Here is a 23,218-nt window from a genome sequence, read left to right on the forward strand (position 1 = left end):
TATTTCTCTATTCTCATAACCCCCTTAATGTAAAATATTTTATTTTATGGATCCTTGGATAAAGAGGAGCTTGATTAAATATGGTTTATACCTGTGGAGGGAGAAGTGGTAGCCGGATGTAAGACAGCAGAAGTCCAAGGTCCTGCTGTCGGCTTTGTACATCATGTCTTACCCACATCATTAGAGCCTGGAATATTGTTTCTTCATCTGGTACATTAATGTCATCACTGGCCAGGAGCTTCACAATTTCAGCACTTGGTAGCAGGAGGAACTCCTGGTTTTGTATAACCTCTAGAAAGTGTTCCTAGTATACAAAGCATGGAAAAGGGGAAATAAACACTAATTAAGACATTTGTTTGACAAATGTATTCAATTAGCTATAAAAATAATTTAAATACTCCAGCATGAATACTATTAATATTCAGGTTAAAAGGCAATTGAAACACTGAAATACTGTAGACCTTTTATTGTTATTGAATACTGTAGATAGTTAAACTGTCAAATAGGTCAACTTTACAAGGGAATATACACCATTCTTAAAAAATAAATATATTACATATAAATAGACAAACATGAATCACTTGCATTCTCTTCATGTGTGGTGTTTGACTGCAAATCCTTAATGATTTTAGGGCATAGCATTTCAACAGTCCTGATACTAGGATGGTTTATATATAAAGCAGGTATCACCTTCCCTAAGGAAGACAGCCCTTTCCTTTACAGCACTGTTTTAATATAGAGAAACCCAGTAAATAAAAGCTCTTCTCCATTCAGAGTATGCTTATCCTTATCGAAAAACAGTCAATATACATCTGTTCATATTTTGCAAGTCCAATACATGCAAACGTACAAATATTTTGTTCACTGTCATTCTTAGGATCCTAGCATTCTTAGATCTTGAAAATATCAAAATAAGCAAGTAGAATCTGATACCTCAACACACCTATGCAGTATCTTGTATCCTCATAGAAAAGGGACAATTTAGGATATTTGATTACAATTAAATGGGCCATGTTTGAGAAAAGGGACAAAATCAAACATCTGAAAGCAATAACACTGGGCAAAACCCCACAAAAACTTGTGAAGAACATGAAAAGTCCTCTAAAACAGATGCTTGAGACCATAATCAAAACAATAACTTGAACGCTATAGTATAAGGCTAAGCCTGGCTATCATGATCAATGGTCATCCATTGGCGCCTATCTGTCTAGGGAGTGCCAGTTGGACATCTGGACTGGATTACTAAGTGTCAGGACTAAGTGACTCATATCTCACCTTGATCAACCAATCAGGGACTGGTAGGGCCGAGTAACCCACGTGGGACTCTGATGCCCATGGAACTTTCAGCCAATCAATGAGCTGAAGTTCCTCCAGGTAAAAACAGGCAACACAGAAAGCCTGAGAGATTCAGATTCAACAAGATTCAGAAGGGATTCAGTAAGATTCAGTAAGATTCTGGAGAGGATTCTGTGGACTGTTCTAAAGGGAATTCAAAGGAGAATTCCAGGGCAGGACGGTCCAGGAGCAGAAGGCTCCCAAGGGCAGGACATTCTCGCAGCGCGCCTCCTGACCATCCTGAGACTCAGCCCGGACAACCACGGAAAGGCCAGTGTGTCCGAGTGCCAGAACTTTCCTTTGTTCTAAGATTCTAGAGTGGAGGTTGCCAGAGAGTAACCAGCAGCAGGCCTCGTGAACAGGTCGGAACTGTGGACAGCTGAATCACTATTCAGAACTAGCTCTTCATCAGGAACGAACCGGTCCTCTTCCTGACTTGCTGGGACCCACAGTCATCTTTTCTCCTGTGCACAAACTTTGCTAGTTAAAGCCGCACAGCACAGCCTGGCACGGAGCCAGAGAGCGCGGATTGGACCGCAACAAGCCTGCAACTGTTTCTTTGTGTCCGCAGGAGATCTGAATCCCCAAAGATTGGATGAGTATTCAACTTCAATGCATTATAGCTCGAGAATTCAATTGTTATCCAAACCAGTTGATATCAATTTAATTCCTAAGAGTTATGTACTTGTTTTGAGTATCTAATGTAGAAGTTGTAACCAAGTTCACTTTACGAAACGGTCTTAATGAATGATATACTGAACGTATGTCCTCTTGATATATGTAACTCTTTGTAACTGACCGAATATACCTTTTGTATTCTGATAACCCTCTCGATAAGATCTGTTAGGTTTATATGCATATTCTATGTATTAATAAATGTATCCTTGTGTATTAGTACCTGTGTGTGTGCGTTGTTTGAGTTATGTCGCATGGTTGGATTCTAAAGCCATCAAAAGAATCAACTTTGTGATTTACTGCTACAATTAATAATTGTCTCAGTAAATGCCCAAGCCCTACAGAACTGGTGCCTTCAGAGAGCCACTACATTTAATTTTGCTATGGCAATGATTACATATTTGGCGTCCCTGAGCCGGTTTTCCCTACAGCACCATTGCTAACCACACTACTTTGCAACCCAGTAAAATATATAAACATCTAAAACATTTTAGGTCTTGTTAAATTATGTCCAGTTTCTATATTAAAATTAAGCTGTCACCTATTTAAGGAATCATAATAATGTTAACATCATAATGTTCACATTCGAAGACACATCATTTACTTTTAAGAATTGCTTTTCTGTGAACACAATTACAAATGGCATTGACATTAACTTGACAGGGAGACTTTACCTTGTTCCCTTCACACAAGCTTGTTCCCTGATTTATTGCAGAGAATAGATCTCTGTGATGCATGTAATGCATTCAAGATTAAATGTTGGAACACACTACCCTACAACTAAGAAATGCACAGAAGTTATTGATCACTTCAGCCTGTACCAAATTACTGTGCCTATAAGAAATCTATCATGATCTCACCAAGGAACATTTAATGAATTAGCTTCCATATATTGATCTATTCGACTTTCACTTAAGCAATATGTAATCCCAAAAAAAACAGTATTATACAACATCATTATGTATTAATTAAGACAATTTAGCATTTTGTTAAGAGTAGTTAATTGAAGTTTGTCCATTTGCCTATTTTTTCACTGGTTATGTTTTCTAAACATATTAAAGGTGGAGTGCAACATAATTTTTCTAAGGATAATAAAACACATTATAAAACTGAGTTTAACAGTGTATGAATTGAAAAGTATTTTTTCAGTTTAGAATGAACTACCACAGTATCAGCTTTCTGCATCAAATGGATTCATGGATTTATATATTGAAATGAAAAGTCTTTTTCAAAAACAAAAAAGTCAATTTATTTGCAGCAATCTCACTAGTGTCATATCTAAAATTAGTGATAGCAAAGGAAAATGGAATGGTACAGATGCAAAAATGCATAGAAAGGCTTGAATATAAATTGTGGATATTTGACCAAACCAAGTAGCTCCCTTACTGGCCTTGAGAATAAACATTGTAGCCTGACCATTGTAGCCTGACCCAAAGACTCATAATTCTAATTTTCAGACTTTCATTTCCATTTGGAAAAACATATACTTTTTTTTTCCTGAGAACAGAGCAAACGAGGACAGAACTAAGAATGTAAAGTTTGGTACTTAAAGGCTTGCTGTGTGCTCTTGTAACAGCATTATTTATATTGTATGTTAAATTAAATTTCTAATAACATTAATTCATTTAATTATTCTTTAAGACTTTTTTAAAACTTCTCATATTCATTGAGGATCTGTAACTGATTTCATTATATTTGTTTTATTTAGTCTTCTATACAATATATAAAGATTCATATTAAAGATTCATATAAAGAATATTATATGTACTAAATCCTAGACAAATAGTGTGAATTAAATTCATTTATGTTACTCCAGATGTAATTTCATCATACTAATCTTGCTTTTTAAGACTAATATTGTTAATTACAAATAGCAAGATTTGCTATTTGTCGAAAAAACAACTATCCATTCCTGAAGAAAGAGGAACAGGATGCCACAATAGCTTTGTTTCTAAAGAAAAAAATAGAAGGGTTTCAAAATAGCATGTTTAATGTAAATACAGCCAATAATGGGACAGGAAATCTTTAAGCCTCTGTGTGCAAGATTGAAATCATTGAACAGGAGGTTCTCCTGCGTGCGTCCTGTGATTGGATCAACCTTTGCACTCTGGAGGACCACTGTTATCCAATGTAAACAGTCTGTCCAGATGTTCTTTAAGAGATAACAGTGAGCCTTACAGCGTTTTTCCTCATTTCTACTGTGTCATCTTTTGAATTTGCACTTGCTTTTAGTCTGAAACCTTTTCCACTATTTCCTTTCTGTTCTGTCTATATATAACAAAGATAGACATGTGACCTCTTCTTTTTTTCAAAAAAAGTGTTTTTTGCCTCTGAGTTTAGGACAATCTATTGAGCCAGAGAATGTATCTGGATAAAAAATTTGATCTTAAGTTTAAATGTTGAGTCAGTGTGCTCCACATTCACCGTGTTTTTTTGCTCTTACAATATAAAATATCATCTTTAATCAAATTAAATTTTCAGTTTTACATTATTTGTTTTTTTAAAACTGCACAGAATTGAAAAGACAAAAAGATGAGCATGTTGTTATTAACTGTAGACAAGTAAAAACATATTTAGCATTATTTTCTAAGTTGACCTATGAATTGTGATTATGATGAGTAACTTAAACTATGACCTCATAAAAGCTGGAAGTTTTGGTTTCCATACAAACAATCAGGAATTAACTGTGCAAGGATTGATTCAAAACTGCATAAACAGTGTTGTATTTCTTTATAGCCAGGCAGTATGACGTCATCTGTAGAGGTGAAAGAACCGCCATTATGCATGGTCATGTCTCAGAAAAGTTATCTTAGAACTTTCCCAGTCTGGTTGTTTTCCTGAAAATGTGGAGGAGAATCCCTCATAAACTTCAATATGAAGTAGAAAATCATTTTTTTCCATCTCTTATAGTTTTTGTATTTACTATTTTCAGACACATTTAATGTGAAGTCTTATATATCCACTATAACACTTCATAGAAACGTACTGTAGTATGAGGCTGATATAACATTCATATCAAGTTTGTAATTCAGTGAAATTTTAATAACAATTAAATGAGCCAAAGGATATTAAGGAATAGTATACTTAATAATTTGGCATAGATAAACACTTCCACAACCCTCCTCATTTAAAAGGACTGAACCAGGGAGGATGCTGCAACAGTGAAGCTGGGATGGAGGGAGGGGTGCTAGAAAAGATGAACACAGAGTTGTGGGGAGCCAGGTAGTATTTATATACTGTATATATTTATATATACAGTATGGAAGTGTGACATTAGAATTTGACCTCCTCCCAATTTTCTGTTAATACCACGATTTCAGTAGTTCAGTAGTAAAATGAAAATAACTTACAGTATGCATATAAAGAGATAGCATACTTAATACTTTGCTTTTAACCTGGCTGACAAAATGATAGCATTTTCCAAAGGTCAAACCTGTCACAACCCCCCAGAAAGATGCCCAAAAGATAGACACAGATTTTGAAGATGGAGTGAGTGCAGACTGCATACCAGCTACCAGGGGGAGAGGCACCTTCAAGGACAGTAAAAAGGAGCACTGGGAAAATGGAAGAGACGAAACAAACGTAGGCTGGACAGAAGGTGTGGTGGGATGGATTTTTGACCCGAATCGGGCAGAAAAAAGAGGGTGGATGGAGAGAGTCGAGTGAGTGGAATTAAGAGAAGAGAGAACAGGGGAAAGGGAGATGGAGCAGCCATGGTTCTCTCTTTGCATAGCTCATGCAGGATGGGAAATTCTTTGGTTTTCATCATATATTTTTAGGTGTGTATTACCAATTCCAGAAACAGAAACAATTATAATAAAACATTAGTATTGGTGCTACTAAACCCTTACTGATAATGTTATTAGTACTGTTACTGCTCCTCTTACCATTGTGTAACTGTGAGCAACATTTAGGAGGTCCATGCACCCCTGTGCATCAGCAAATGACCGGATTCCTAAACAGTTGGAGGGGTGTAGTTGTTTCATGAGAAAGTTGCAGCACACTTCAATCACTTGAGAAAGTTGAAGAAGGCAGGCAGCAGCCAGGAGACTTTCAATTGTCTCTTCTTTTAGCTCCAGAACACCTACATATTCAAACCAAAGAAAAAAATATCATTTTCCGTGCTTGTCATCTGTAGAAATTCTGTTCAATCAAATGATAAATGTGCAAGTTCACCACAAGACATACCTGTTTTAGGCAAATATGCCATCTAAAGCTATACTATATCAGAACATACAGTAATACAGTGTAATGTATAGTAACTGCATACAGTATTAGTTTATCTATAAAATACATATTAATTTACCATTATAGTGATTCTATTACTCAGGATACAAAGCTATTTAAAAAGTAAAATAAATGATAGAAAATAATGGCAATAATGACATGGTAGAAAATATATAATTATTATTGTAGAAAGGTCAAAGCCAAGATATGGATACTGTATGTAAAATGGAACCCACTCTAAATCAATACAGTATGTCATTCAAATGGATTTTTACTATACTTGAGCAAATAAAACAAGTAAAACATTTTGAATTAATCAAATTGTTTATGATAAAAATGTGTGGATACTATTCACGCTGATGTACTGAAACGTTAATGGCGAAAACAGGCCTATCTCAACTTCACATGTTCCTGCACTGAGTTACAGCATCTAAATTCATTTAGAAAGATTGTGAGATCCCAGCATCTTTTGGTAATTTAAGTGATCTGTTTCTGGCACTGATAGTTCTTTGTACAGTACAAAGCATTTTAGTACCTGCATTAAAAGAACAAAATGGCACAATCTGTGAAAATTTAAGATGATCTGCCATTTCTTGTTTTTCAACCAGTTCATACATATGCATACATTACCTTGGATTTCCATTGCAGATTAATCTTTTATGAAGGAACTAATCCCTTTCTTCTACAGTAGTTCATCTCTACCATTTCCAATGGTTCACCAGTAACAGAAACTTAGTTTTCTCTCCCTTTGTATGGATTGCATTCACATTTGTAGTTCTCCTGAAGTTGTAGCTCCCATCTTTGTGAGAGTTCATGTATCCTTGCTATTACATACAGTAAGCTAAGTATGAATAGCATCCATAAGATTTTCTTAGGTACAACTGGGAAAATGCCATCAGGCTCTGACAATTAATTTGTATTAATCTGCCATAGCCTTTGTATAACTGCCATCATTAATCTTATTTGATCTAATCTTATCTTATTTCATTGTTTTTTGTCACGAGAAATTGTATTTATTGTTTAGACTTGCTTTATTGTGCCGTATCCTTATAGCACCCTTTTATACTGGGCTAAACATACTCACAATCAGATGCAACAAATTTAATAGGGCACACAACAATTATTTTAATTTTTATTCTTCAAGTAAAAATACATTTTAAAATAAATTCAGCTGTAATAAAGAAAATTAATAATATTAAAATTAATATTAATATTTGTCCAGTAATAAATAATATTTTCTACAAGAACTAATAAATTATTTGTGAGGCATAGGAAGCTGTTTTTTCATTAAGCCTCAGTCTCTTACTTGCATTTGTTAAATAGCAATATGGATAAATCAGTCCTTCTTCTCCACTAGTGAAATATATGACTGTTTATGGATCTAACACTTTTAAGCTTTGGACCAGAATTTCCAAACCAATACACCAATTTGACAGTATTGTAACAGTGCTCTAGGAAATGCCACCTCTGGTATAAGACAATTAACTAAGGCTCTGGCTGCTTGGTATTAGAGAGAAAATATCACTGTTCCTAAGTGTAGGGGTGTTAAATAAGTGTCTTGTTTCAGTCCTGCTTTGGATTGCACAAGCTGGTCTCTCCCTTCTCGAGTGAATTCACTGTGCAGTGGGGCTGCGGTCACATGGTGGCTGCTGTGTGCCACCCAGTTGCATTTTAGTAATGGGTCAGATAGGCTTCCTCCAATATCTTCTCACCCAAGTCCTTTGGGATCAATTGGGTGAGAAGTGCTATAGAAAGCAAGCATTTATTAATGGTAAAATGTTGATTTATGATATTGCTTAGATTAACTGTATAAAGGGAATGAGCATTTTATGAGCACTCACCAGTGTATGCGTAATGAACCAAAGATTTCAGAGCATCAGGATCCACACCTTCCATCTTAATCTCCTCCTGTTTAGCTTCTCGAACATCATTGGTGAACATGGCAGCAAAGTAATCGGACACTGCACTCAGAACAAGTCTGTAAATTTACAAGGGAATAAAAACTATAGTCTGAAAATTATACTGTAACTATTTTAATGTGCTTTTAAACTGTACAGTCAATTAAAATTGGTTGCTGGGCAGTTTTTTCTATGTTGTGCTTTTTTTTTTGCTTTTCTCCATATTTTGCAGACTGTGTCTATGCTTGTCTTGTTTTTTTGTGTATAGTAACAGAGTTGATGTGGGGAAGGAGTGTAGGGTGTGTGGTCTGCTCTTTTTAAGATGGGTTCTAGTACAATATCTGTGATCTCTACACTTTGCACAAATGTACAGTACTGCAATAAAAGCAAAAGCATCCATTTTTTTTAAGTGCTCACAAAATCCTTGAGTCAAATCATTCCTAATATATAAAGTGTTATATTTTCCTGAACTAAAATTGGTTATAGAAGCACAGAAGCTATACAACCCACTGAAGCTATGCAGGTGTGAGGCTGGCCAGTACCTAGATGGGATACAGATGCAGCCATTCAAAGTGCGCGGTACAGACACGTACCGGAGGAAATTGGCTACGGTGTCGTGCATTTTGACGCAAGATGAAGCGCGGTACTGCGGTACGTGATTGGTTGACCGACAGGGGCACTCGTGGTCCGTTGGTCTGTCGTAGAAAGATTTACTGTAAACGTCTTTACTGTGCCCGTTGTAGTATTGAATATTCATGTGGAATTTTACCACTGAAGGGAAATCTTAGTAGCTGAGCATAAAAAGAATAGGAGCATACTGTAACGCGTGTGAAGGCCATAAACAATATTAATTTTGGAACATAAATAAACAGTATAAGGCTGGTCTTGGTACTTTAAAGAAAAAATACACACCAGTATTCCATTTCTTCCTAAACATTTTAAGCAACGAAGTCTTTAACTAAAGAGATACCGGAGTCAACAAGCATACTTTTAGAATTTGATTAAAAGGGAATATAATATGGAATCGCGTATCTAAAGAAATTAATAACGATATAATTATATTCATGTACAACAACACAAGAAAAGTATACGCTGTACATTGTCTGTCAATAATGTTTCTGTAGTGCTTTTTCAGTACTTTGCATGTGACCGTGCCGGTGGCGCCGTGGGTTAGGTTCCTCCCATGTCGCACAGTCTGTGATCGAATCCCACTGGAACTATCACTTTTTTTTAACAAACATTTCTTTGAAAAAATGAAACGTTTCCCTTGGTCAGAGATTAAATAAAACCTCGCACCAAACAAATTTATATTTCTAAATATCACAACATGATCGAATTTAAGTCTTTTTAATAACAATTAATAGTCACCTATGCGTTACAAAATAAACATTTATATTGATTTGAATCGCGTTTTGATTTAAATCGTAAACGCGTGTTTAAATATATGTGTTTAAAGGCGATATATAAAAGCACTGATTCTTATGGAATGTGTTCCGCCGGGGATTCAAAAAAATTGTTTTTTTTAATCGCGTATCTAAGGAAAATTGCAGTATAACTTTGTTCATGCACAAACAGTGGCATGTTACATTATTAATTTGCGTGTCTCCTCTTGCCAGAAAGCTCTAAATTGCATTTTGCATCCCGCTTACACATCGCACGACTTTAAAAGCTAGAAAAACAGGTTTCGATTCACATTATCTGGTGAGCCTTGTTTTGCCAAAAAAAAAAAACATTGTGTGGTACAGCACGGAGCTCAGTCAATTCAAACAAGTTCAGTTTAAAAAAAACTGCAACGGACATAAAAACTCCCTTGCTTTTAACAGAGCGTTTCATAATTGCCAACTACGAAATTTATTTAAACTGCGACACTTATCATTCAACTTTAAATAAACTTTATTTTATATAGCGTTTTAAACAAATAAGTAATTAGATTGCTCATAAACCTAATCGCTTTTTCTACATAAACACAGCGTGATTGCTCTCTGAAAATGCTTTTTCTTTATATTTAGGTTCAGATTTCAACTATAGATCGTATTATTATAAACTTTTTTGGAAAAATGTATTTTATGTAAACCATGTTTGCTATTAATTCATTTAGGGCTAGAATATGTTCATTGTCTTCCAATCGAGTCGAGTTGACATTAGAAGCTTGCGACGCCCGGACTGTTACATCACTGCATTAGCATGTTAAAGCGATTTAATTGAGGAGCCTAGCTTTCTTAACTAGTAAGTACTGTACTTCCTACTTTGAAAATACCTGTGAAACCGGTTTAATTCATCACAGCCAGCACTACCGCAGAGAGGGTGGTTGAACTCGTTGACGTCTTAGCACAAAGCAGAAAATTCTTGTATTTTCCGATGACATACAAGTGGAAAGATTACAGATTTTAATTGTCTTTTTTCTGAACCAGGGAAAATCTGATCATGTTTCTCTATAACAATAATAAAAAACTTTATTTTACATATCAGCTTTAAAAGTGGCATCTCAAAGCAATACATAAGATGTAAACCACAGATTACAAAGTAAATACCCAGACAAACACAAACGCGTTTTTAATAAAATGCTTTCATTCATTCAGCAGAGAGAGCGTAAAACCTGGGTGTAACAGCTGTTCCTTTTTCTGATCACTCGCTCTCTGGATAAACGTCTCGCCTGTCCTGTTCTTTGTTTTCCTAATTTGCCGATTATGCCTGCTGCGATCCACTCCTACCCTCACACCTAAAGAAGACTATTTTAAATTTCTTTGCGCAGCCCACTGTGCAATTAACCCTTGTATGTGCTGTCCTTAAGGTGATATCACATAAAAGTGATATGTAAAATAATGTTTTTTTATTATTGTTATAAAGAAACATGATCAGATTTTCCCCGGTTCAGAAAAAAAGTTCTAAAGTATACTAATTAAGAAAAATAAATCTAAATGGGGAGAAAGCTAAGCTGAAAGTTTATTAAGATACATAGAAGACAAAGATATCAATTTATTTTAGTTAAAATTTTATATATCACCTTTAAAAGTGAAATCTCAAAGCAAAGTAAATACCCAACACTGATTGTACCCATCTGTCATGCTAATAAAACACCTTGAATTGAACTGAATTGAGGGAGAGAGGGGGGGAGGGCGAGCAAGATAACCAGGACGTAAGGCAAATAAGATACACAGACATTCACAACAGCGACATATGAAATGTTTGCACATATAGTTAAGTTATTACTTGGTTTTCAAAGTGCAATGAAATACAATATTTGTTGTTGTTGCTGTTCTTGTTGTTTTTATCCTGTAAAGCGTTTTGAGAAGCCACCTTTAAAGGCGATATATACTGTAAAAGCGCTGATTCTTATGGAATGTGTTCCGCCTGGGATTCAAAAATTTTTTTAATCGCATATCTAAGGAAATCTCAGTATAACTTTGTTCATGCACAAACAGTGGCATGTTACATTATTAATTTGGGTGTCTCCTCTTGCCAGAAAGCTCTAAATTGCATTTTGAGTGCGGTTTTTGACTTTTTCTAAATTGCAACCCATAAATAAAGTGCAACACTTTAAACTGCGACACTTATCATTCAACCAGAGCTCGAAATATCACAAGGACCCTCAAGAGCACAGCAAAGACTGTATTAAAAGAATCGCGTATCTAAAGAATATAATAAGATATAATTATATTGTATGTTACACCTAAGCAAGAGCCGACCGCTACGCCGCCCTCGTGTTTCGAAATCTTGTGACTTTTGAAATTTCCTGGGGGTGGACCATGTCTGTAAATTTCGATGGGTCCAGAGGCAAAAGTGCCTTGCCTTGCAATCTCCGGGAAACCATTAGGAGCATGGTGAATCTGAGATTCTCAACCCTTACTTCGTGCGAGTGGAAAAGAATTTGTGATCAGATCAACGAAATGCTTCGTAGAAGGAGGCGCTCTTTTCCTCTAGTCTAACAGTCTGTCCACAAACAAAACATTCCTGTTAGACAAGAGGAATTGAAAAAAAACAATTACTTTTGTCAATGGAAACCGGTGTGTGTGTCTCTCTCTGCTGGATGTCCCTCTCACTCTCTGCTGAATGAATCAAAGCATTTTATTAGAAACGCGTTTGCGTTTGTCTGGTATTTACTTTGGTCCCTTTTAACTGTTTTTCCATCTACTGTATTGCTTTGAGATGCCACTTTTAAAGGTGATATGTAAAATGAAGTTTTTTATTATTGTTATAGAGAAACATGATCAGATTTTCCCTGGTTCAGAAAAAAAGATCTGAAGTGCTACACCTAACTTTCTTAATTCGATGTTTTTAAAGCAGTGAACTACTGTAGGTGTAACATAACATTCAGAAATACAATCGAGAATAGTTTTGTGGTGTTTGTTTAGATGAAACGTTCCTAAAACGTATAACGTAACAAAATTAAAGACGATTAAAATCTAGTCTTTCCACTTGTACTGTATGTCATCGGAAAATACAAGAAGTTTCTGCTTTGTGTAAGGATGGTATCAAAAAGTAATCTTAAGTGGTGAGAAAGCTGTGCTCAATGTATTTAAGGGACTTAAAAGTAAAAGGAGATGATTCATATTGCTTGACTAATTTTAAAAACTAAGTTATAAATGCAGACGCTCCCTCGGTGCCGCGCCGGGTGTAAATATAAAAATATACATTCGTCCCGGGCAGAGGCCAAAGAGTGCCGGGCTGGGGTGCGCGGGGAAGAGCAGGACAGGAGTAAAAGCGGTCAGGGCAGGGTTTAGGAAGGCGTACAGTCTGGGCAGGTATAGATTACACTTTTCTAAAACGTATTTGAAAAATAAAAACGATTACAATCTAATCCTTCTACGTTTGATCCCAAAATCCCAAGAAAAATAAATCTAAACAATTGAAAGCTATGCTGAAAGTTTATTAAGATATTTAGAAGACAAAGATACTGTATCAATTTATGTTTCATTAGTCTGATTATGATTAAAAAAAACCATATAATTAAACACGCATTTGCGATTTAAATCAAAACACGATTTAAATCAATATAAATGTTTATATTGTAACGCATACTGTCCAGCCTCCATTTCTCTATAAAAATTTACTATATTACACACACACACAATAGAAGCAGGAAGCAGAAGCAGGGACTGTTGTCAGAAGGGAAAAAGGGGACTATTCATTGTTATCAAAAATGACTTAGAATTGATCATGTTGTGATATTTTGAAATATAAAAGTCAATTGATTGTCCATAATATTGCTATTCTATTTTTTCGAAGAAATGTTTGTTAAAAAAAGTCCAGCACCAGCTGGATTTGAACACACAACCCGTGAGTTAGTAATTGGGCATGTAGACCAGTGGGCTACAATGGAAGTCACATGAAGTGAAAGGTGAAACAGCCCTACACAGCCCTGTCACAGTACACGAATATAATCATATTGTTATTAAATTCTTTAGATACGCGATTCCATATTATATTAGCAGAAAAGCTTAAAACGACCACTTTTTCACACGCTATTTCACATCTTAGTTAAATACTTCGATGCTTAAAATGTTTAGAGAGAAATGGAATACCGGTATTTTTCCTTTAAAGTGCCGATTCCTGGAATCTGACTGGCTGACACCCTTCTGAAGTGGTTCCATAATATCTGGTATACGGAAAAGAAAGCGTTGATAAAAAAGCCTGGATTCTCATGTATCTCATACAAGTATCTTTTAATACAGTCTTTGCTGTGCTCTTGAGGATCCTTGTGATAATTTGAGCTCTAGTTGAATGATAAGTGTCGCATTTTAAATCATTTTCGTAGTTAGAAATTATGAAATGCCCTGTTAAAAGCAAGGGAGTTTTTAAGCCCGTTGAAGTAAAACAAAATGCCTGACAAAGTATGGCTTGGACAGATTCCAAGTGCTTGTACAAATGTGCTAAAGAAATTATACTTTGAGTATACAGCTTGTCCAAAGTCATCCATTATTAATACTATTAGTAATATCTTCAGTAAAGGCTTTGATGCATAAATATTTCTGATAAAGGTAGGTTGTGTACTTTTGTCCAACTGAGCAATCTTGCTTTCATAAAATATACCAACATTTTAATGACTGATGATTAACATGCTGTAATACACAGTTCAAAATTAAAGGCTCAAATGCTGTAAATGAGAGGTTAAGCTCCCCCTGGCGGTTTTACAAGGTGATGCCGGATACTTTCCAGCATGACGTCAAATGACGCGATTAACCGTGTGATACTGTGTGATACTGTGTGATACTGCGTGATACCACGACACGCCCACCGGGGTATGGCGCGAAATACCCCACCCATTTTGAATGGCTGCATCTGTACCTCCCGGGAAAGCTAAGGTTGCCGCTAATGAGGGGGCACACACCCTGCAGTCTGTGTGGGTTCTAATGCCCCAGTCTAGTGATGGGGACACTACACTGTAAAAAATGAGTATAGTGAATGAGATATAAAATCAATGTCATGACTCTCTCTGGTCATTGAAAATCCCAGGGAATGTCTTGAAATGTGTAGAAATGTTAACTCCGGTGTTCTGACCAAATTTCCCATCTGGTCTTTACCAATTATGGGCTCCTAATAATCCCTATGAATTACTCAACAAATCTCTATGAATTGGCTTCATAATCCTGTTCTCCTCCCTATTGATAACTGATGTGTGATAAGGGTACACATACAGTAGGCTACAGTTGCAGGTGGGTTCTTTACATTAGTGGTATATAGAGGTCCTCATTTCCTGTAGAGTGCTTTGATTGGAGTATCCAGAAAGGTGCTCTATAAATATAAGGATTATCATTATTATGAATCCCTCTTTTTTGAAACCTGATGTTTATGAATGACAAATCAACTAATTTGGTAATAAATCTATTATTATTATTATTATTATTATTATTATTATTATTATTAATCAGTAGCAGTGGTAGTAGTCGATACAGTTTGCTTTCAATATTTCTTCTTAAAAAGTGCCTTTAAATTTGGTGTAGATATTAAAATTGCATTGTACGTAAAAATGTGTATGCATTATGACAACATTCCTTAATTAACATTTGCAACTGCCAATGATTTCTATGGTGTGAAACATCATACATTTTATTATTTTGTGATCTGCCTCGATGTCCATTTTCTCTGTTTTGAGTGGATTATGGTGTGGGTGTCAGGTATCATGTTTTTGCACCACAGTAAAATATTTTTGTATAAGATTCAAAAGAACATCGATATTCAGATGTACATGGTGTTAATTCATTGATTTCTAATGCATTAGGAAGTCTCTGACTTTAGTATCAACTACAGAATGTATCATTTGCATGTACTGTCTATGTCAATTTTAGGATCAAAAGGGAACAAAGATAAACATTCACAGATAAAAGGTTAGAAATTCGTTTTGATTAAGCATGCCTATTCTCAAGAGACATGTAAGCTGGAAATTTCAAGAATTAGGGAAATTAATTCTATAGCTCTTTACATATTACTCCAGGGAATGAAAGGAACTGAATGCTGGTCTCAGAACCTTTACTTTGATGTGCACATTTTGTTTTCAGGACTCTACTGTAAAAGAAATCTAAATGCTTAATTTGAATAACTTTTAAACACATAACAAACCAAGGTTAATTTTCCACTTCCAAATTATTCTTGTTCTTATCCTGTTATCGCATTAGTTGGATTACAGACTTGAACTGATCAAATATAAGGGTTTTTTTCCCATTCCCGTTTAGAAAACAACACATGTGGGTGTACTGTATGAAGATGAGAGTACAGTATAATCATATTTTAAGGTGTGTGATACAGTATGTGTGTTTACTATATATGATTTATACACTATTTGCTTTTTAAAATATATACCCCTCTTCACACTGTAGGATTGCCTGCTGTATATTGTAGGATGGAGTTTCATATACTCTCCATACCTATGGGCTGGTATCTTGTGGTTCCCTGCAATCAAGAGAACATCACACAGCTGCTTATGTTGAAGGTAGTTCTCCATCTTGCGGAATGTTTGCTCAGCATGATTCATAGCCTGGAAAAATTCATCAGAGCAGTTGGAGTTCATCCTGGAGTAGTTGCTTAGTGATAATCTGCAAAGCAGAAAATACAATGGCTAAGTGAAGTTAACTATTATCAGTTACTTTATAGAAAAAAAAACTGAAATCCTGTGAATTATTTTTTTATTTCTAATTCCACTTTCTGTTTTCAATTAATTTCAAAATACTGTAATTCATCACCAGGGAAATGTAAGCAGCAAGTGGTGCAACATACAAAACATGAGAAATAAAAAAAAACTTTACTAAGAAAACAATTGTATACATACAAAAACAACAAACAGAGTATACAAATGATTGAAAGTAACAGTATGTAATAAGTAAGAAGATATTAAAGTATATGCACATATGTAGACTAAATTTCCAAAAGTGACACTAAATTTCCTTTTATTTGTCTTGTACTATGAACAGTGAAAACATCTTCCTGAAGATGATTTAATGATTACTTAGGTCTTCCTCGGGATCTGCTGGACATAAAGCTGTGCCAGGGGTCTTAAAGGCTCACCAATGACTTTACAACTGAGGTTTACAACATTTTGGTTTTGACTTTAGAGTTTGAGTTTGAGTTAAGAGAACCAACAGATAAAAGAAAAAGTTAAAATACTTTATATAAAAGAGGTTTACAATATTGATATAATTCATTTTTGGATTCTTTTTCCAAAGGGACTCAGCTATATATAAGTGCTGCTGGGATTTCTTCTCAATGACATCAGTGTTCTTAGTGAACTTAAGTGTATTGTAAAACACAGTGCCCAGATATTTGTAAATTCAAACTATACTATCACACCTGTTGACCAATAAGACCAGAATGGATCCATGTGTTTGTCCAGGCACTGAGAGAAGAGAGACTAAAACACACTGTCATCAGCAAATTTGAAGATATAATGATTTTCGTAGTTGGTCCAATAGTCTTCAGTGTACAGTGTAAGGGGAAAATTTCACGAAGCGTCTTTCAGGACCCTATGCAGATGGCAAAATCCAAAGGGGAGTAAGGAAACATGGGGAAAAAGACTAGGATAGGAGCTGGAAGAAGAACAGGGGGCATGTCCAAGGTGCGCTAGTGTTCGGGGGTGTGTGTTCCAAGGCCAACATGTCCAAAGGAGTCCGTGAGAATATCCTGAGAAAACCAAAGCTGGGTGATCCATCCTGATAGACCAGACAAGAGTTAAAAGCTGGAGCGGGATCCGGCGAAGGGTCAGGGGAATAAAAGGGGGTAACGGGGCCAGGCATTCCCAGCCCTGGACCCAGATGGTCAGAACGCTGTTGTGAAGCCTTTACCGTCGAGTCCCTCCTGGACTCGCTGGTAGTAGGCTGGGCAAACGATTTTTTAATTTTTTTTAAAAGAAATAAAAAATGAGATATAATAATGTGTTCCTGCTTAACTTAGACATTGCACGACTTTAAAACCTATATCTCGAAATGGGTTTCGAGAGTTAAAAACCACTTTTTATGCGCGAAAAACGGGTGATTTTTCTTCCTCGTGATCAGCTCAGAATCTCTGTGTACGCTGTAAGGTTTTTACTTCTTAATTAAACATTTAAAATACACGAATTTCATAAAGACAACACACGTTTCGAAGAGAAAAAATCCCATTCTTTTCTCTTCCTGTTGTGTGAAACTCATCAGCAAGTCTTTTTTTCCCAATCAGAGGCTCTGAAAATAGCGTACCGCCCACTGCGCACCGAGAGAGGGAGAAGGCGCGGAGCTCAGCAGTACAGAACGAACGTTCTACTGCCTGGAGCGCTTATGGCAGCGATCGCGTCTGCATTTATAACTTAGTTTTTAAAATTAATCAAGCAATATGAAGCATCTCTTTTTACTTTTAAGTCACTTAATTATCATTAAGCACAGCTTTCTCATCACCTAGACTACTTTTTGATACCATCCTTAGACAAAGCAGAAACTTCTTGTTCTGTCTTATGACATTACAAGTGGAAAGATTACAGAATTTAATCGTCTTTAATTTTGTTACGTTATACATTTTAGAAATGTTTCATCCATACAAACACCACAAAACTATTCTCGATTGTATTTCTGAATGGTATGTTACACTTAGTTCACTGTTTTAATTACACCTAATTAAGAAAGTTAGGTGTTAGCATAAACTATTAGCAATCAATATTAAATTTAGCACTGTAATAAGTTGTTGCACTTTCCCCCTTGTAAAAATATATTTTCATTGTTCAAATATACATTAAATCTGACTATCATATAATAAGTTAAATACAAAACTAAAGAAGAAATAGGGTTAAATATAATTCAAAATATTTTGCTTACAATGTTAACTGTTTATAAATAATAAATTGTATTAACTAAAGAGTAGGATGGCACAGTTGTTAGCATGCTTTTTGTTTTGTTTCTTTTTCATAAATACAACAGTAGTACCTGATGTCTCAGCGCCTTTCAAAATTAAATTATGCATGCAAACCTGTGAACTAGAAAGATAACTAAGATATCCATCCATTTATAATGGTGGCAAAGTGGTTAGCATTGCTATCTTGGAGCACTGGGGTCCTAGATCTAATTCCTGCCATCCTGTGTGTGTGGGGTTTGCATGTTCTCTCTGGGTTACATGGTTTTTCTCCATATGTGTGATATGACTCCCTCTCGCACTCCAAAACATACTGGTAAGTTAATTGGTTTATGGGAAAACTGGCCCTGGTGTGTGTGTGTTTGTGTCTGTCTGTCCTGTGATGGACTGGCACTATGTCCAGGGTGTATTCTCCGTTGCTTACTGGGATAGGCTCCAAATCCTCTGTACTGGATAAAGAGATTAGAAATAGATGGAACTATACACAGTGTTAGAAACCCACTATGAAATGGCAGCATCTCACTGAGAATAAAATATTTTATAGTGCTGGCCTTTCCACCTCTCTTGCACATCAGTATCCATACCTAGTTATTTAAACAAATTATCTCTAATTATAAACATCTTAATATGCTGGCTCTGTGGATCCGCATCAGCTATGTTTGCCCATTCCTTCAATTCATGTGCATCCAACACACAGTTCAATACTAGTAACTTCACAAAATCTAAAATACAATCCTCATTTCAGTATCTATGTAAACATACAGTCTGTTAACTTCATCATCTTCATCAAAAGTATGCCTAACCCCATTAAGAAGTGTTCTTGTTATCAGTGTATTCTTTAGCTTTCCCAAAATTATCTTCTTCTTACCAACATCTCTAGTCTTTTATCCTGCAATAACTCAGCCAACACTTAAATCCCCAAAAGCTGCTTGTGTTAATTTCTTTAAATCACAAATATCATGTGTAAATACTGGCCATTTAATACTCTGCATTGTGGGATAATAGTTTATTTTAAAGGGAACTAGAGAAACTAAGAACAAGAGAAATTAAGAAAGGCTTTTTTTTCCTAGAATTAATAAATGCACATCCTGTTCACTGGGGAAATTAAATCCACACTGAGCAATCTTCAATATGTTCAGAATATGACAGCGAGAATCCTATCAGGGATGCATTACACCTGTTTTCAAGTCCTTGCACTGGTTACCTATCAGGTTTTGAGTCAACTTCAAATTCCTCATCCTCATTCTGTACCTACAGTATATGGCTTATCTGTCTACTCCCCCACCTTTGTCCGTCTGACTCTGGTCTTCTAGCTGTCCTCAAGAACATCTACATTCTGTGGGTGACAGGGTCTTCTCTAGTTGCACCCCAGAGCTCTCAATTTGTATTCCCAGTGATATCAGTCACGTACCCTGAGTGCATTTAAATCTAACCTCAGAACCTTTCTTTTCAGAAGACTTAGTGTCTGTATCTGCTTCTTTTTCTAATTTTGGTAGCACCTCTAACTGTTTGTCTTTCTTATATGTATTTAATTCGTAATCTGTGGTCCTTTTATCTGTGTTTACATCTACTGTATTGCTTTGAGATGCCACCTTTAATGGTAATATATAAAATAAAGTTTTTTATTATTGTTATAGGGAAACATGATCAGATTTTCCCTGGTTCAGAAAAAAAGATCTAAAGTATACTAGTTTGTCACTCTTCTCATTCCCTTTGCTAAATGACTTTTCATACTAATCTGATCAATCTAACTGCCAGTTTTCTGTGCTTTCTCTATCCTGCTAGATTTGCAATTATTCTGAAAATTTTCATCTTGAAATAACTCATTTCTAAATACCCTTTTCACTGTTAACATCTTGCAGCAACTCTGCGACAAAATATACACTTATATAAACCTGACAGTTCATCCTGCTACCAACATTAAATAAAACAAATCTTAAGATTTCTATATTTATGTCTTTATTTAGTGGTTTCATTAGTGACAAAGGCTAAACTTTCTTGGAAAAATGTATTTTATGTGTTGCGGAAAAAACTGACTAGCTTTAACAAAATATGTTTACAAGTCCTTTCACCTGGCAGTTTACCTAAATGCCCAACTATCTGAGAAGCCCTCCATGAAACCATAGTTGCTTTTAATTCATTTAGGGCTCACTGACAGAATTGCTGTTTTTTATGCATGCTAATTTCTGATTCCTCACTCTGTTTCAGTTTTATAGATAAGACTATTGATCGCGAAGGGAAATTGATGTACATGTTTACATGTTCTTTTGTAACATACACCTTTTTGTGATTTTTTTGTATATCCAAGCAAGTGTTCCTGCATCCCTCTTCTGCACTATAGGCATGGCTTTTATTCTGTTTGCTCCATTTCTAAAACTTATTGCTCATGTGCATTTTTGTATTTTTTTACACCTCTAGCACTTTAACGTCCTGAATTTTCATTAGCCTTAATTTGTAGAATGAATTTGAGTTTTAGCCTTAAAAATCTTAAGTTTTCACTATCTTTTGTTTCTTGTCCTACAACTGTTGTTATTGATCACCATGACTTCTTTCAGCCTTTCCTGAACGTCTATGACAGGCAGAGAGAGTGCTGTTTCTGGTGCGATCTTTTGCAGCTGACATTTCTGATTTTAGATGTCAGAAAGGATTTATTTTCTTTGTATTTCCTACATTGCTTTGTCGAGATTTTAACTTTATATTTAGGCTCAGATTTTAAGTATAAATCGTACACTAATTAATAGCAGTAAATACTGATGTTTTGCTCCCTCTTACCACAAAAATATATATGTTTTGTAGCTGGGATTAACTTTATTTCATACGCGTAGCTACAGCGATTTGGACACGAAGCGGTTAAAGATGGCGGCAAATCAGGCACCCAGAGAGGGGGGGCGTCTTCTCGCCTCCATAACTAAAATGCCAAATAGGAGTGGCTTAAGCGACATACACAGTCGTGTAACTGACAGTTTGAGGTAGCCTATCGTGTAAATTTCGCTTTGTTGCTGATAGGTTAAGCTTTCGAAACTCTCCCCCAAAGTCATGTGACTGATTTTTCGCCCTCTTTCGTTGGTTAAACGCAATGATCACAAGCACCACCATGGTTACTGGGATGTGTAGTTTTTAATTCCGTTTGAATTATAACTGTACGTACTGTCTTCATATTTGGCCAGGGCTTTAAAGAGAAGGCGCACCAAAAAATTTCGGTGCCGTCGTCTCCGCTTTAAAGGTACCCCCGTGCTGGAAGAATTTGACCTCGGAACGTTTGCCCAGCGTACTGGTAGGCGTGCTTCCAGGAATCCATCTTCCAAAGCTGAGCCTGGAATAATGGGAGCATCTGGCTTTTAAAGGGAGACTGGAATAGGAGGCAGGTGCAGGAGATCAGGTAAATGAGGAAGGGCTGGAGCGTCCTTAAGAGGAGGGGTTTACGATCATGACAGAAATGGCGGGGAGAAACAACATGGTCTTACAGGAATGTAGTCTGTAACTGTAAGATTTCTTGAATATGATTCTGTTGTTTCTGAGCACAGATATAGTTGTCACTTATTGTGACATATTGTGTGACTTATTGTGGCTTATTGTAGTTTCCTTTTAACACAGCACACTTTACTTTTGAGTCCACAGTTTCTATTTCTTACTGTTCAGAATATAGAAACTTTAAACAGGTCCTCTGTGGAAAACCATCTTGAATCACTAGTACCTTGCAGAACATGAATTGTAATGGAGCTAGAAGCTGTGCTTTTCTTTTCTTTCTCCAAGTGTTATGTCCCAGTGTGTGGTCTATGTGTGTTTTTGTTGTTATGTTCCACACTTCTGACTTTGATTGTTCTCCCTCCCCCATTGGTCCGTCATTACACCACTGTCTCCATATGACATTGTCTTCAATTAGCTTCTCGACCAATCACAACTCATCTTATTCAGTATAAAACATGGAGGCTTTCAGAAGGAAGAGGCCTTTTGTTTGACTTCTGTCCTGCTTGGCTTCGCTTGGCTTCTGGCTTTTGTTTCACTTTTGGTTCTGCTTTTCTTTGTTAGTTTGTTGTTTTGCTTTGTGTGTGTGCATTTTCTGATATCTTTGGCTTTGTTATTTTGTTGGTTTCTGATATCTTTGGCTTTGTTATTTTGTTGGTTTCTGTTCATCTCTTTGTACTTTCGTTTGTTTGTGTTATCCTTGTTTCGCCATTACCTTGCCCAAACTTGTTATTGTATCAACCTCTGTGTTGTTTTGTACCTTGTTACTTGTCTGCTCTCGTTTGTATTCGTAGTTCACTTGTGTATTTGTGTGAACTTTTGTGTATAGAGTTAGTTTAGGTTGTTGGGTATATTTTGCACACACGTAGTTGATTCTTGTATGAGTCACACTAGTTTAATACGGGTGGTGTGTTTGTTTTGTATGGTTTTGGGTAGTCAGTAGAGGTTAGCTAGGGTGTTGAAGGTGCCGAAGACCGTGTGTTTCGGGTTTTCTTTTGTAGTCAGGTTAGCTTTCCCTCACTTTTCTAGCCTGCTCCATTTTGTTTGTTATTTTCTTTTCTTTGGCACCACTCTAGTTCCCTTACCCTGTGTGTTATTGTGTCCAATTACAAACCAGTCACTTATTCAACTTTATATCATCACTTTTGCACCAACCCTTGTTATCACGCTTCCTAGGCCCTCACCAGAACCCACCTGCTTCCAAAAATTATCCTAAATATTACACCCGTTTACCCCTAGACACTTGGGTCGTAACACTAAGGAAAACAAACTATATGCACTGCAGTTCCAATAAAAAATAAAAATAACAGCCA

The 23,218-nt window shown here is 36.0% G+C and overlaps 1 protein-coding gene across 1 annotated transcript in view; it reads right to left on the reverse strand.

Moving 5' to 3' along the window:
• The window catches only part of klhl4 (kelch-like family member 4), a 110,188-nt gene that overhangs the window by 33,662 nt on the left and 53,308 nt on the right, over positions 1-23,218 (reverse strand). Inside the window, exons 2-5 of the mRNA XM_006632632.3 lie at positions 15,998-16,165; positions 8,079-8,215; positions 5,898-6,094; positions 92-304 (exon numbers count right to left, since the gene is read on the reverse strand). Coding sequence (XP_006632695.1) covers positions 92-304; positions 5,898-6,094; positions 8,079-8,215; positions 15,998-16,165 — 715 coding nt within the window. The remainder of the gene's footprint in view (positions 1-91; positions 305-5,897; positions 6,095-8,078; positions 8,216-15,997; positions 16,166-23,218) is intronic.

This window comes from Lepisosteus oculatus, chromosome 8 (genome assembly GCF_040954835.1).
Source record: "Lepisosteus oculatus isolate fLepOcu1 chromosome 8, fLepOcu1.hap2, whole genome shotgun sequence".
Classification (NCBI taxonomy): domain Eukaryota; kingdom Metazoa; phylum Chordata; class Actinopteri; order Semionotiformes; family Lepisosteidae; genus Lepisosteus; species Lepisosteus oculatus.